Here is a 15,623-nt window from a genome sequence, read left to right on the forward strand (position 1 = left end):
GAACAGAAATCGTGCGGCGGTGGCAGTGGGAGGCCCCATTAGCTAAAGTGGTACCTCAGGTTAATAACAGATTCAGGTTAAGACAAGGACCTCCAGAATGAACTAAGTTCTTAACCCGAGGTACCACTGTACGTTTAAAGCAAACTCAAAGCACACTGTTGTTTGTTAAATATAGCTGGGAATTGCAAACAGTACCCAGAATTCTCTGGGGGAATGAATGTGCTTTAAATGTGCCTTAAAGGTATATACACAATCATAGATGGCTGGTTCATATGTAATGCTAGAATATAGAATATAGCCCTAGATGCCTAAACTAGCATAAGCCTGAGCAAAGTCAGAGGCTTCGAAGTTCCTTCTCCCTTGTGTGTGGGCTGGAGGAGGATTTCTGCAATATTTTGTCCAAACCCCCCCCCCCCATATCTTGGCTTAGTCTTGCCTACAAATCAGAGCTTGTGGTTTAAAGCAAACTCTGGCCAGTTTCTTTAAAAAACCAACTTCAAGGCATGCATTATGGAGCTGGTTTGTTGAACTAGCCAGTGTTTGTTTTAAACCACAAGCTCTGGTGTGTAATGCTATGCCAGAATTCTTTGAAAGTGAAACTAAATGCTGCATAACTCCTTCTCCTACTGTGCCCCCTCTTTTTCTTCCAGCATCCTCCTCCCCACCCCCACCCCCGGATCCTTGTCCACCATTACTGATCTTTTCATTGTGGAATCTCCCAGGAATTTCCAAGGAAACATGGTGTTTGCTTGGTTACATTTTGGAAAATACTGATTTACATTACCTCAGTAATCCTCCCCCAAACGCTGCCAGGTAGGTCAATATTATATTTTTACCTATGTACAGTATTGCAAAATCAGAGAGAGAGAGACCTATGCTTCTTGATTTAATGTGTGGAATGAGGTCTGGACTCCAGCTGGTGTGAAAAGTAGAACCATAGACTCATAGGACACTCATAGGCCCCCTAGTCCCTCCCTGGAGTTTTGTCTGCATTGATTGATGACAGGTCACTGTCCTTTTAAAAGAAACCAAGTGGAACTCTGGGGCAAGGAAAGAGAAAACATATTCCAGGAGAGTTGCGAAGGCGTGTGGTTATCTGTGTAGGTTTTTGCTGAATTGGGGAATTTTTTTCAAAGATAAAATTTTAATTTTCTAGAGGTCCTTGGCCTTGAGTATAACACTGATAGTCTTATCTCATTATGCTACACTGCACCAGCTCTCAAATGTGTACCTTATAAGCACATCCATGAATAAGGTAGTCATACTAAACAAATGCCCTAAATATTTACTAATTAGAAACCCCCCCTACAAAAATTGTGTGATTTTTACAAGTCAGAACCATAAACCTTAGTACTGAGGCAGTACAGTGGTACCTCGGGTTAAGTACTTAATTTGTTCCGAGGTCTGTACTTAACCTGAAACTGTTCTTAACCTGAGGCAACACTTTAGCTAATGGGGCCTCTTGCTGCTGCCGCACCGCCGGAGCACAATTTCTGTTCTCATCCTGAAGCAAAGTTCTTAACCTGAAGCACTATTTCTGGGTTAGTGGAGTCTGTAACATGAAGCGTATGTAACCTGAAGTGTATGTAACCCGAGGTACCACTGTAGTATTTTCCAGCAGAAACGCTGCAGTGTTTAGCTCCATGTACCGCTTGATTTTATTCTTAAAATTTGTGCACTGCTTAACCATCAAAGCCTCTACATGGTTTACATAGAACATGAAACGTACATCAAAATTAGCAGCAAAAGTCAGATGTGAAAAACAAGTTGACCAAAAATATTTTCTTTATTTATTACCTTTATATGCCACTATTATCTTCCAAGGATCAAGGTGGTCTCCATGGTTCTCCTGCTCCCCATTGCATCCTCACAACCGCCCTGTGAGGTAGGCTAGGTTGAGAGGTAGTGACTGCCCCAAGGTCACCCAGTGAGCTTCGTGGCTGAGTGGGGATTCAACCCCCCCCCCGGTCTCCCAAGTCATAGTTCAGAACTCTAACAGTTACACTACACTGCCTTCCAAATATAAAGAAAACCAGTAGACTCTATATATCTCATTGAAGTCAAATGGACTTAAGCAAACTTGTGTACACCAGAGCTTTCCAAACTTTTCTTGTTGGTGACACACTTTTTAGACATGGATCATTTTGCAACACACCAATTCAGTTTTATTAGCAAACCAGTAGGCTGCCCACTCCCTTTTAACCCTCGGAGGAGCATTGGGACCGTTTGTGCAGCACACCTACACACTGCAGCCGACACTAACGTGTTGCAACACACACAGTTTGGAAAGCTCTGGTGAACAAACTTGCAGTTGGAAGCTAATATTGTAAGGGTCTTTGGGGGACAGGGGCAGATTGCAGTTTCTAGTCGAACAGTTTCTAGTGTGCTGTAGCTTTGTATAAAACTGGTAATATTCTCAGCTTTTTTTTTTTAAAAAAGAAAATATTATTCTAAGACACTTTCAAAGGTCACATATTTGAAATCATCATAATCACCATTCCAGGAAACTTTCCTTCATAAAGATGGAATAATTTTCTTGGTGAGAAAAATCTGGTTGATGTTTAAGTTGGAGGCATAACTTTCTCCCATCACCATCTGTCGTTTTGCATCTACCTGTTCTCTAAGTGCATTTCTGGCTCACTCGTTCTTTCTTCGTGACTAACCTCACATGCCTCTGTTTCACTCATTCATTTTGCAAGAGCAGCAGGGTTTTCCTAACTGTGAAGACATGGAATGTGCTGTGGAATGAATTGCCATATTAGACCAGTGTCAAGATGTTAGGAAGGAGTATGGAAATGTGATCCAGACAGGGATGACGCCTTGCATAATAATGGTGTGTGATGGTTCCCAGAGCAAACCTCCTTTACAGTGGTACCTTGGGTTACAGACACTTCAGGTTACAGACGCTTCAGGTTACAAACTTCGCTAACCCAGAAATAGTACCTTGGGTTAAGAACTTTGCTTCAGGATGAGAACAGAAATTGCATGGTGGCAGCGGGAGGCCCCATTAGCTAAAGTGGTGCTTCAGGTTAAGAACTGTTTCAGGTTAAGAACGGACCTCCAGAATGAATTAAGTTCTTAACCCAAGGTATCACTGTATTAAACATCATGCCAGTGAGGTTTAGCAGAGGGTGGGAGGTGCTTCGGAGAGCGATTTGCCAAACCGCTCTCTGAAGTGCTCACCTCCATTAAACATTGATGGGGGGGCATTAACCAGATGGGGCCAGCAGTAAGCAGGGGCACCCCCTCTCCCAATGAGATCAGACCCCAGCCTCATAAAGCGGCACAGGGCTGGCGCCGCTCCAGTGGTGAGGACTGGGCTGGATGGAGCTCAGTGGGCTCCTTTCGCCCTCCGTGCCCCGGGCGTCGTTAAAGCACTCTCTGCCACTGCCCTTATGTGCTTGTTTTCTGGGTGCAGGGTAATTTCTACATGGAGAGTTTTCTGCCGTTTGATGTGTGGTTCAGTCCATTTTTCCATCGCCTTCTGTTCCACATGCATTTTCAGTCTGTGAATCAGTTTTTCACACACTGGCTAGGGATTCAACTCGCAACTATTGCGAGCGCAGCTGGGGATTTCCTATTGTTGGCAAGGGCAGGACTTGTGCATAAATTCTCTGCCTTCTACAGCCAACGATTAGACTCCCTTGCACATATTGTTCTCTGAAATGCAGCCAAATCCTTTTGGAAGCAAGGTGTAATTTGCGCAGCAGCAATTTTAAAATTCTAGATAAGTTTTCTTCTATTAGTAGAGTTATGGCCTTATGAACCATAATGTATGGACCTTAATTCAGAACACTAATACCCTAATCTAGCATATTGGTATGGACGCAGGAACAAAATGCCAATGCATACCAAGATGTCCCCTGCTGTAAGATCTTCCCTGTTCATTTTGATGAAGTTGGCAGCTGTGTGTGTATTATGCTTCGTCTGCGTGGAACTGATGCTTCTGTTGAAGTAAACAGGGACACCAACAGCCATGGGGGAACTTTGTGTGTGTATCACTGGAGCTGCAAAGCTCTGGCTAGGAATTCAGAACTGAAGAGGAAGCAACACAATTCGAAGGGTATCCTTCAGCCCCAATTGATTGCAGTGGATCTTACTTCCTAGTAGGAAGCACTGCTAACATTTCTTTCCCTGGCACAGCCCTTGTGCCTTTAACAGCTGCGCAACAACCAGAAAATCAACTGGTGAGCCATTTCACAACAAGCAGATGCAGCAGTTGGAATGAGCTACACCTGATGGAATTCTGATTGCAGATCTGGGCTATTGATGAGAACCAGCAATGCTCAATTTCTAGAAAAAAGAAATGCCAAGGTTAAAATAGGTTTGGAAACCCCTTCACACATAAATTCAAAATGTGGAAAGTGGTCAGGGGGTGGGGGGACCAGACCACCTTTGCTAGCCCTGTCCCCAGTATTGTGCTCCCTGGGACTATCGTCACCAACAACACCTCCCTCTCCAAATATCCATGCAATTGGCACAATACTTGAAAGGGGTGTCCTCACCTGTACAACTGTATGCGCTTAGGCTATCCTTTCAAATAGGACTCGGAGCACAGGGCATGAGGGGTGAGGCCAATGGCCTGTGTGACTTTGGAGTGGTAGGCATGGTCCCCTGCCCCCTACAGACATTGGAGAGGGAAGGGTACCTAACACTTGCTCAGAGAGATTTTCATCTAGTCTTACGCCATATGCTCCAGGATTGAGCCTTAGCATTGGAAAGCACATGCTGGAGCAGAGTCTTGGTGAGCCCCGGCACATTTTAAGCTCTGACAGCCTCTGGGGCTTAGGAAAGAAAGTTACCAATGTGCTAAAGTAACTAGGTCAGACAGGGCCTAGGAAAAGCAAATACGTAAGCCAGCCAGTCATTTAATATTTATGCACTGCAGAGCCTAATCTGTGAGCATGAATCATCTGGGCACATACATACTTGAAAGAACTCAAATGCTCACATCTATTAAACAGAAAATCACCAATAAATATATAGCCAAATTATAAGAGATATCGAATGCTAACAACCTGAGTGTCACGAGTGATGTGTTAGGAAACCAAACAGCTACAGAGCTTGTGTTTCCCATTCCAGAAAACATGACAGCAATCATGGTGGCTGGGGGTGGGCGGGCAGTAAGCTTGAGCAACCTGTTTCCAGGTTAATGAAAAGAGGTGGGGATATTTCCAACTGGACACACCACAGAAAGCCAAAGTATGGTTTACTGAGGATGCACAAATGTGCTGGTTCCCTGAGAGCAGCAGCTCACAGCTGCTTTGCTCCTCTTGGTCCTTTTAACACAGCATGACGCAGCAGCTACACCAAGCTGTGTAATTCAAACTGGGATTGTGGTTAAGGTCTCCTGTAGTCAAAGTTTTTTGCTATCCCGGGCTTGGACAACACTTTAAGTCAACCCTTGGCTCAGCTGCCATGTCACAGTAAAAGGACTGGGTAAGAACTCCTCTCTGGGAAGAAGCACAAGGGTTGTGTTCCTACCCCACCCCACATTGACGAAGTGTGCGTTAGCCCGCCCCGCCTTGATACACCCCATTATGCTCCCGTTTCACTCTCTTCCGGGTCCAAAACGACCCATGTGTCGGCAGTTGTGGATCAATTGAATGTGCTCAAATTGGTCACAGCCTGTAACGGAAATGCGAAAGACCTTTGTATTATGAGGAGTAGTGGTGTACAGCAATAGCTCCTCTCATGCTCAGACCTTTTTGGGGTCTGGGACACTTTAGCCAGCCGCATTTCTTATCTTGCAATTGAATGCCTGCTGATAAGGTGGCTAATTTCTTATCTATCACTTTGTCATGGGTAGATCTTCAGAGAGCCCCAAGTCAAAGGAAGAATGTACAACAACAGTAGGCTTGAACACAGCTACAAGCTGTCTCTCCTAATACACAAGGGTTTGTGTGAAATAGCGCATACTTGTTCTTTATACTGTATACATAGTTACTCAGACAAGTGTACAGCTCAACAATTGTGTATATGGGTCCACAGATTGTAAGGCTGCTGCTGTCTTACCATACCCCTTCCCCCAAACTGCTACACTATTCTGTAAAGTCACTTAAAATGAAGTGGAATAAAATGGGGAAAGAGACAAGAGGGGGAAAAAGAAAACCACATATATTTTCAGTGGAGTTCATGGAAGTTGGCTGCCCTTTTCTATTTGAATGGCAAGTAGAACTGAGCACCCAATATCCACAGGCACCTTTGAAACCTTTAGGTTTAATTACTTGACTAAATTTTACTCCCCTTTCCCTTTTGATGCATGATAAGACCTGCATAGGCACTAATTGACTCATAGATCCCAATGCAGGTGTGAAGGTGATTTAAAAGGGCCCATTTGCAATGATGGTCTGGATGCTAATTAAACCCTCCGAAGTTCTGTGAACTTCCATTTTCCTGCTGTCAAGGTTAAAAAACTGAAATATGGAAAGTATGTTCGACAAATGAGAATCATTACATTTTTCTCATTTGCTGTGCTTGAATTAAACTTTCTAACCCTTCAGGTTTAGAGGTTTAATAGTTAGCTTTTTTTAGCCATGGTGTGCTTTGCTACCCAATCCTATCAGGAGGAAACATAAATTGACCCTTCCAGGTATGTAGTGGTTTTAGCCGTAATTAAGGGCAAAAGCACTGGAATATGGCAGACCTATCTGAAAAGTGTTAGTTTGGGAAAAGGAAAAATAGTAGATACAGACAAAAGGAGAATTCCCTGGATGCCTAGATCCAGGTTTGGGACAACTACTCTTTGGTGAGAGAGCTCCATCAGAGATTTAAAATCACAAAGCATGCAGCAAAGTAAAGGGTGGAAATATAGGCTGTTAGATCTTTAAACATATCCCCTTCTAAGTTGCGTCCCCACTTCCTGTAGCATAGAGAGAGACCACATATTTGCTAAGTTAAAAATGCTTTACTTACAAATTCTTCAAAGGTCAGAACCATGCGCTTTTCCATACAGCAGCAATAAAAGGCAGGCAGTATAACTTAGATTCCAAAATGGTAAGCAGGGGTGCTAACCTGGATAAATATTGTGGGGGCCCAGGTAATCCCTGTCCCACATAACCAATCACATTATGCAGTGCACACACATTTGAATGGGAATGCCCATCAATTTTGTGGATGCTGAAGCCCCTGCGGCACTTATGAGTTGGCTCCTATGATGGTAAGAATTTCTATATAATTTATACAGAAACACAAAGATGGTTTGCTTAAGCCACACAGTCAAAGCCTGGAGCATCTAGCTTAGGCCTCTTTGCTGGTAGGGTTCACATGGTGGAAGAGAGAACAAAGAGTTAGGTAACCCTTTCTCCCAAGATGAGAGGGTGTGACCAAGTTAAGCCTGGCAGGACAGTTTACTCTATGGTCTTAACCCCTTCATACATTAATTAGAGTTAAGCATGTTGGTTATACAAGGCTGGATATGTTGCATGGTAGCCTCTCGTGCTCTGCTGTCATTAAGTTAAGTTGTTCCTCTCTAGTGGCTACCTAGAGTGCGCCCTCTCTGCTTTGTTCCCCTCAGGATCTTGGGGTGGTTTTCTCATATTCCCAAACATCATTGCAGTTAACTTTACCTCAGGCTTCGCTATAGTTACACCCTTCCCATTTAATGGATTCTTTAATGGCTTTGCAGTTTCATCGCAGCCTGCAGGTGTAAAAAAAAAAGAATAAAGAATTGCATTCTCAATAAATCAAGAGGAAGGCATCTTTATTAGATGTGCCGAGTCTCATTTGTGGATGTATGTCTCCAGACTGTATTAATGTCTGCACATTCTTTAATCCCACCCCTCCTTTTGGCAGGACCTTCTCACACTTCACTACTGATTCTAATCTATTTCTGTCTTAGTTTAATTTGAAGCAAGTCAAAATCCATCAGAAGAAGAAGAAGAAGAAATGGAATGAGAAGGGCTATCACAAATGTTTTAACTGCTAATAAATGCCCAGAGGAGTTGTACACCTATTACGTTTTACCTCTCGATTGCTGTACCAATAAAGCTCATACCTCGATAGCGGGGAAGGGGAGGGAAACTGTAGCCCTTCAGATGCTGTTGAACTACAACTCCCATCAGCCCCAATCAGCATAGACAATGGTTCAGGGATGATGGGAATTTTAGTCCAGCAACTTCGGGGGGAAGGCATATGTTCCCCATCCATGCTCTTTCAGTAACTACCATAACTAAGCCTACAATCCTAAATTCCCAATCTTTGGTAATAAATCTGGGTGAAAAAACTGAGTAAACATGGAAAGGTTGAAGCTTCGTGGTACAGCTGAAGACATTCTCCTGCCTGAAGCAAGGATGGTGGCACCCCATTGAAAGCAGAGAAGCTGACCGGATTGGCAGTTGAATCTTCTCCGACTACTGGAAATAGGACAGCACCCTCCACCCCCACAAGGTCAGTAGGCTACCTTATGGTATAGGGTTGGCCATGTGGCACACGCAGCTCTAGTCTGCAGCATCTTACTGCTACCCCCTGAGCCCCGGCTACAAAATCTGTGACCCGAAACTACCACCTCACCTTGTGCCATGGTAGGGCTTCTCTTATCCCAGAAAGTGGCTGCAGCAGGCCTACAGCATAGCATACTGACACATAGAAATGATCTCACAATTGGAAACAAAATTTGTTATGGGGCAACTAGTCAGTATAGTCTGCATTAGGGACGGGGGGGGGGAATTTGATTCAGTTGATTTAAAAGTGAGTTTATCAAATCATGTAACCACACTTCAAAATTCACACTTAACCTGAATTTTGTGGTGCATTTCTCTAACCAAGCCATGTTTACAAAAATACATGTCTTAGGGGGTAATTTGCATAAAAATGAATATGCTACTTAAAATAACATGCAAAAATGCATTTTATTAAGAGAAATTGTTTGCAAGGAATGTGTCCACTACTTAAAAATGTATATAAAATGTGTTTATTTGGAGAAATTCACAGTGTAATGCTGAATAATTTTCATGATACACTTTCTCCCCCATGATACTCTTAAAAAAACAACAACACCCACAAATTGCTGCAGCAATGTGGAGAAGTGGGAAGTATTGTGGAAATTTAAGATGGGAAATTGAAAAAGTTAAGAGAATTGAAACTGACAATTCCTTCCATTCATAGTCTGCATTCCTTAAGGGGCAGACAACAAGCTAAAGAACCTCCTATTTTAATAAGAGGAATATTTCTCTTAAGATTGTGGTGATGAATTTTTTTCTTTTTGAACATCTTTGATATATTTTCCAGGGGCATGACTATGGCTTGGTGATATAGCAGGTGGTTTGCCTGAAGAGCGTCTCAGGTTCAGTCCATGGTACCCCAATTTAAAATGAAATAGCAGAACTGGGAAATACCTTTGCTGGCTGAGAGCATGGACACCATTTAAAGACACAGTAGAGAGCACTGGGCGATACCAGGGGTGAGGAACCATGTCCCACCACATGTTGCTGAACTGCAACTCCCATCATCCCTGGCCATTGGGGATGCTTGCTGGGGCTGATGGGAATTGTAGTTCAGAAACAACAGGTCCCTCAACCCTGGTCTAGACAGACCAGTGACCTACTTTGGTATATGGCTGGCTCTTATTTTGTTGTGAGTCTGAGTCCTTTTCAGGCATTACATCTAGGTGTTATTTAAACATGTGGGGGGCAGTGGGAGTGAGTTCACTATCTCAGCCCCCTTGTTGCTAACCCTTCCAACTTGTAGGTGAACATCTGCAGTGGGGAGCCCCAATTTGCCATGGTTCTAAAATGCATGGGGAGCATCCATAGGTACAAAAGCTTCCCTGCAGCAGAAATTCATCTTTCTCAGTTTGAAAGGTGACAGAAATGTCAATGGGGATGTTGTTGGCAGACATATTCCCTCTGCTCTTCTCACACTTACAACCTGAAGTATTACTTCTGTTATACTGATTTCCATAAATGTTTCTCTCCCTGAGTTAGGTCTTAAAGGTAAGCATCACATGATGATTAGTGAGGCAGCAAATGAATATCAGTGGCTCTCTGGGTGTGGAATTATTTCCTCAATAGGTAATCGGTTTACAGAGTTGGGTGCATGTGTCTGAGATCTTCACTCCGTCTCTCTCTCTCTCTCTCTCTCTCTCTCTCTCTCTCTCTCTCTCTGTGTGTGTGTGTGTGTGTGTGTAAAAAGAACACAATATTTGTAACTTAAACCTTACAAGAAGGACAGGTTACCTATTGCAATCAGTTAGTCATTTCCGCACCACAGAGATGGTTAGAGCTGATAAGGTACTGCACATAATATGCTGGATGTGGGTTCGAATGTTGACAACACTGTGCTATCTCAAGCAATGGCGTGTCTTCAGAATGGCTTCTTAGGACATGCCACTTATCCATTTCTCTTGGCTGCCAAAACCCATTATCAATTTCACTTAACATCTCTTTTTTTAACAAACCTATTTTTATTGAATATTTTCTTGGTTTACAAAAGTATGTGCAATGTCTCTCCCCCCGCCCTGCCCCAGTAACATGTTTAACAGATCAGTTTCATTAACATCTCTTCTTGAAACTTTTCCTTGCAAGGCACTGACATGACCAGCCACCAGGTGGAACGCTTTGAAAAGCGTATGAAAGGAGGTTGAAGAAATTGTATCCTGGATCAATTGCTCTTTTTCAGCAGTGCCGTTTGCTGTTATTAAACTCTCAGCATCTCATTTGTCTGCTCTGGATAACCACGCTGAGAAGCATGTTCATGACCCTGGTGATGAGAGCTGATATGGCTGTCTTCATATCTCTTCATTTTAAGCCCAGAAAAACAAACACACTTGATAACTTCTCTGCCTCGACAGCAGCCCTGTGAAGCAAATTTATGCACAGTGCACTTCTGATGTCTTTTTTTTTTTTTTTTTGGAAGGGGGTAGCCATCATGAAAAGGATTAGCAAATGTTAAGGAGAAGGCTCTGAGAAAGCTGCTGCCTTTCCTCACCAATTACTGTAGTTCAAAAGGCAACTCAAAATCGGCACTGCCAAAGATGCCATCCACAAGTTGGAGCTGCGAATTTCTTCAATTTGCAAATCTGTTTGTTGCAGAGCAATTTGTGTGTGCATGTGTATTTGTGGGAGAAATATAGGATGCTTCTTCACAGTAACAACAAATCTATACATTTGATGCTAAAGATAAATTTGTGGAAATTGTAAGGAATAGAGAAAACCTTTATTTTTAAAAAATAAAATGTTTTCACTGAGTTTTTCTTGGGTACAATTTACAGATGAAACCTTTATTGATAGAGAAGATATCTCATTATATATATAACTCATGAATTGTTAAAACTGCTGTCAATAGCAGGCTTTTTAAAAAAAACAACAACGGTTTGTTGTATTTGCTGGGTCTTTATAACATTCCTTCCTTTCTGATATTCGTATGCTATCCTGTAACCTAAAATTCTCTGAGGGGCTTACAGTGAATAAAGAAAAACAACAACTATAATACAAAACATAAACCATTAAAAGGGAAAGAGCTAGATAAATAGAACAAAACAGAATTTGCTGCACCACTGCCACAATTAAAAAAACTCTCACTCTCTCTCTCTCTCTCTCTGTGTGTGTGTGTGTTAAGGTTCCAGACCACTTAAGCTATTTAAAAGGCCTGGATGAACAGAACTATATTTACGTGGGATGAAAAAAGATCACAAAGATCATGTTGGGTGAGCCTTTCTTGGAAGGCTACTCTGCAACCAGGGTGCTACTGCTGAAAAGGCTCTGGTGGTTACTTCACTTTGTGGTCACTTCATTCAGTAGAGGCACCTGGAGCAAGCAGGACATCGAAGAGATCCAGGTCAGATATATATGGGAGAAGATGATATTTGGGTTATGCACCAAAAGGTGGCCTTTATAGTTACATATAAATGACTTTCTAATTCAGATGAATGCCAGACCATGGTTTGGAGACACAGAATTGCCATGTATGAGGAGGGGAGAACACAAAAGTCCAGCTCTCAGTGTCCCCTCATGTGTATCACATCAAACCATGATTTGGTGTTCAATCTGAATCAGCTTACTATTGCACCTGATGTCTGGCCTAAATATCCATGTGTGCACAAGTATATCTGTTACTCATTTTGAACCTTTAAAAAAACCCTTAAAGAGAGCTCTTAAAAGATCCTTTACCCCTACCCTTTAAATCCATCTTTGGCTCTAGTGATAGCAAATGTGGGGGGGGGGGGTGTGGAGAGAAGAAAAACATTGGAAGAGACAATTTAGCTATAAAACTAATCTAAGGCTGTGTGATCATTAGCAGCTTAAGAGTCAGGCCATTTCCCTACATGGCATTTCAAGTCACATTTGCATGTTGCTGCACAAACCAGAGAGTGAGGTGGGATGTCCTATGCACATTACCTGTTTGTTTCCCTGGCACCTGCACCTGCACTTGCCTCTATTCGTTAAGCTGTGATTGCACATGCAAAACAGCTGCCTCACAGGAACACACCTCAGCGTAACTGTGAAGTGATTGTGGCTTATTGTTTTCAAATTGGATGGCAGCTGGTTAGAGGGGAAAGGCATCAAACTGCAGTATTCCTCAAGAACTACGGGATATGGATGGTGGCTAAGAAACATTGTGTGGACACAGGTTCAGACATCGGGAGCAGAAGGAAGCCTACTGGAGCCAGAGGAAAAGGTAATGCTTACACAGCATTGTTAATTCATCTATGAAATGTTATAGGTATTAAAATCAGGCCCTCTCCAGCTTATTCTACATGACTGGGGCCATGGGTGTAGCCAAGGAGGGGTGGTTGCCTCCTTAAATCAATAAAATTCAATAAAAATACATAGCAAACTGAGGTTCTGCCCCCCAAACAAAAAGCCTGCCCCCCTAGCAAAAATCCTGGCTATGCCCATGACTGGGGCAGTTTTGTGCTTAAATGATGCAGTAGCAGTTCCATGTGTTTATTTTTGCTTTCAGACCCAAGCTGGCATGCTGTGTATTTCATTGAAATTTATTGTGCTGAGGTCCTTCTTGAGGTAATTGGATGCTGAAATGAATCCTCCCCTCCTCCGTCGAATCTGGTGTTTCTTCTCTAGCTTAAATTCACCCACTTCTTGAGTCCTTTTCCCTCAGTTCTTTTTGTTTTACTTCATCTTTCTACCATAGGCTCTTAACTGCCATTTTCACTGAAAATCCCTCTCAAGTTCCATCTTCCTTTGTTCACAGCCTGGCCTCCCATTGGTCAGGGCAAAGAGGCCATGACATCATCACCCTGACCAGGTCATTCCATCTGATGTTTCTCCTTTTTTGCCTGTGAGAGTTGTGATGAAGCAGAGTGTGTTCAGCTAAAGAACTGACACAGTTGAGGGTGGAGTGGAAAGTTAGGTGCTTTCCCCCTTGCTTCTCTTTCTTTTGTTAACCCAAGAACTGAATAATGTTTTCCCTCATAAAATGTGACATTAAGGGTTCTGTTGCTCTTTTTAAAGGCATTTAAATAATTCACAATGGTGTATCTCCACAGCGCTGGAAACGTTGTTAACAAGTGTCTCTCTAGAGAGTCACGGTTCTGCTTTGAAATTCTCACTCCATGTGAGAAAGGAAGAGTTCAGAACTTCTTGGCACCGTAGAAACTGTATTACGCAGGCATATTATCATTTATTCATATAGTATAATCTATGTACATGGTGCTTTGGAAAGAACAGGCACGTGAGCGTTTTATTTTAGTGGATATTGAATATTGGAACATAAGCATTGTGATTTTCAGTATGCGCAATATGGAAATATATATATCTGCAATACAGTCCACTGCTTGGAAAGCCCAAAACAGCCAGGATTGAAGGGGAGGGGGAATGCTATTAAAAAGGTGAAAAGATCTGGCACGACACGGCCCCAACAGTAATGCAGAGAAATGCAGGTGCAAAACCGCATTTTGCACTAGTGTGGACAAGACCCTTGTGAGCGTCTACCTCCTGATACAGTACAGATAGAGGTTGAGCTGCAACTTTAATTACATCATGTGGTGATAGCCTTCCCCCTGCTTCAGTGTAATCTCTGCTTTGCGTAGAAAAGTGGATTTGAATTTTATAGAATGTGTGACCTCTTGACTTAGTTTGTCCTGAAGTTTGACATCTTGCTTACTGCTTATTGGAGGTTTCTCTCTACTTTTCAAATGTGCTTTTAATTTGAAGATGATTTGCTCATCACAGGTTGATGAGGCACTCATGCGTCTTCTGTACAGCAATATCACCGTATCGATAAAGACAGTTACGTTTTGTCTGAGTGCCAGCCTCTGTGTCTGCCTTTCTTAAGCAGGGAACCTGGTAACCACAAAATGGACAACCCAAAAAACCTTAGACCATAAGTGTATATATCCCTGTGCCTTTTGGATAATTAGATTCTAACTTCTATTACTTTGAACTGGAGCTATGTGTGATCCCTGGAGACTATACTATTTAATGTAACCTGGTAGAGGCATTTTTTATTTTTTTATTGGTTAAAATAATATTGCTATCACACAGCAAGCAAGTTAAAAGACCGGTGCGCCAATTCAGTTTAGAATTGGGTTGGATATGCAACCATTTCTGCACTGTGACATTTGCTCATGAGGCCACTGTGTCTGGCTGTGTCTCTTCATGGGGTTGCACAACTGACTTGTGGGGCTATTTGTTGTGTCTCACTGTTTCAAATAAGGTCATGATCCGGAATTAAGAGGATTGAAATGTCTTAGAGTAGTCAGTCCCATCCTGAATGCAGAAATACAACAGAATTACCTTCGCTTAGGGATGCAATCCTATCCTACTTGGGGTTAAGCCCCATTGAAATAAATGGAGCTTATTTTGAGGTAAATGCACATGGGATCAAACCACTGTTGGGCTCCACCCATTTGCTGTGACCTACAAAGCACCTGCCTTTGGTCTCCTTGCACTTCACCAGGAGGCTAATCCGGCTATTTCCTGAAATTTGAAGACTTGATTGGCTATAACACTTGCTGGATTCAGGGCCAGAGAGGTCTGGCACCCACAAACTCATAACACTCTCCCCTTGTCTCCCTCTGAGACTTGGGCTCAAAGGCAATTTTGTGTTTCCAACTTTTTTCTTTTTTATAAATGACTTTCCTTCAAAAGATCTGAAGAGGCAGGGAAGCTATGCCAGTACCTTTGAGACATCAATCACATATGGTGGGAGAAAACGATACTTTGCAGATCACTGAAATTTAATAGAAGAATTTGTATCGGCCTACACGCCTGTGTGCCATCATTCTAGCTCTGAGCAGCATCTATGAGCTAACAGAACCACATGTTGAAACTCTGTGAGTTGCCATCCTGGCCTTCCTTCCATCTAGGAATCCTTATAGATTACTGGCAGAGGGCCCAAACAGATGTAGCATTAAATATGCAAATACATAAAATGTACCCGACTCTGTCTGAGCACGTGGGAAGGCCACTCTGAGCCAGAGTACATATGCATAATTTTTGAGCTCGCCCCCCGGGTCTGCACCCAGCCCACCACTGTGGTGAGCAGGAGGTTCCTCACAAGTGGATGGGCCAAAAAAAATGTCCTCCTCTTTTTTGACACATAGTTTGAAGGATGTACCACTTAAGAGCTCCAAACATGCTTGGCTAAGGAACTTCCATGAGGCATCTGGCTCCTGGCCACTACTGGGAACAAAATCCTGGACTAGATATGCCAGTGATCTGATC

General features: G+C 42.8%; 2 protein-coding genes and 1 long non-coding RNA gene across 9 annotated transcripts in view; 2 read left to right on the forward strand and 1 right to left on the reverse strand.

Moving 5' to 3' along the window:
• Positions 1-10,514, reverse strand: part of LOC308585322 — a 39,211-nt gene extending 28,697 nt beyond the window's left edge. Inside the window, exons 1-2 of the long non-coding RNA XR_014007272.1 lie at positions 8,402-10,514; positions 7,483-7,639 (exon numbers count right to left, since the gene is read on the reverse strand). This is a non-coding gene — a long non-coding RNA (uncharacterized lncRNA). The remainder of the gene's footprint in view (positions 1-7,482; positions 7,640-8,401) is intronic.
• Positions 1-11,147, forward strand: part of LOC308585307 (protein FAM13A-like) — a 48,781-nt gene extending 37,634 nt beyond the window's left edge. Inside the window, exons 9-10 of one of the 2 annotated variants that reach the window (XR_014007220.1) lie at positions 651-813; positions 7,841-8,388. The gene's annotated coding sequence lies outside the window, so the exon portion shown is untranslated. Of the gene's footprint in view, positions 1-650; positions 814-7,840; positions 8,389-10,523 lie in introns of those variants that run through there. The other variant, XR_014007219.1, reaches the window with a different exon arrangement.
• Positions 11,148-12,351: 1,204 nt separating this feature from the next.
• FAM13C (family with sequence similarity 13 member C) overlaps positions 12,352-15,623 on the forward strand; it is a gene marked incomplete at its 5' end in the record, with an annotated part of 79,860 nt that continues 76,588 nt past the window's right edge. For 3 of the 6 annotated variants that reach the window (XM_081190907.1, XM_081190908.1, XM_081190901.1), the window contains one exon: positions 12,713-12,959. In XM_081190907.1, coding sequence (XP_081047033.1) covers positions 12,829-12,959 — 131 coding nt within the window. Of the gene's footprint in view, positions 12,616-12,703; positions 12,960-15,623 lie in introns of those variants that run through there. The other 3 variants (XM_081190904.1, XM_081190911.1, XM_081190909.1) reach the window with 3 other exon arrangements.

Source organism: Podarcis bocagei, assembly GCF_964188305.1.
Source record: "Podarcis bocagei genome assembly, chromosome: 4".
Taxonomy (NCBI): Eukaryota; Metazoa; Chordata; class Lepidosauria; order Squamata; family Lacertidae; genus Podarcis; species Podarcis bocagei.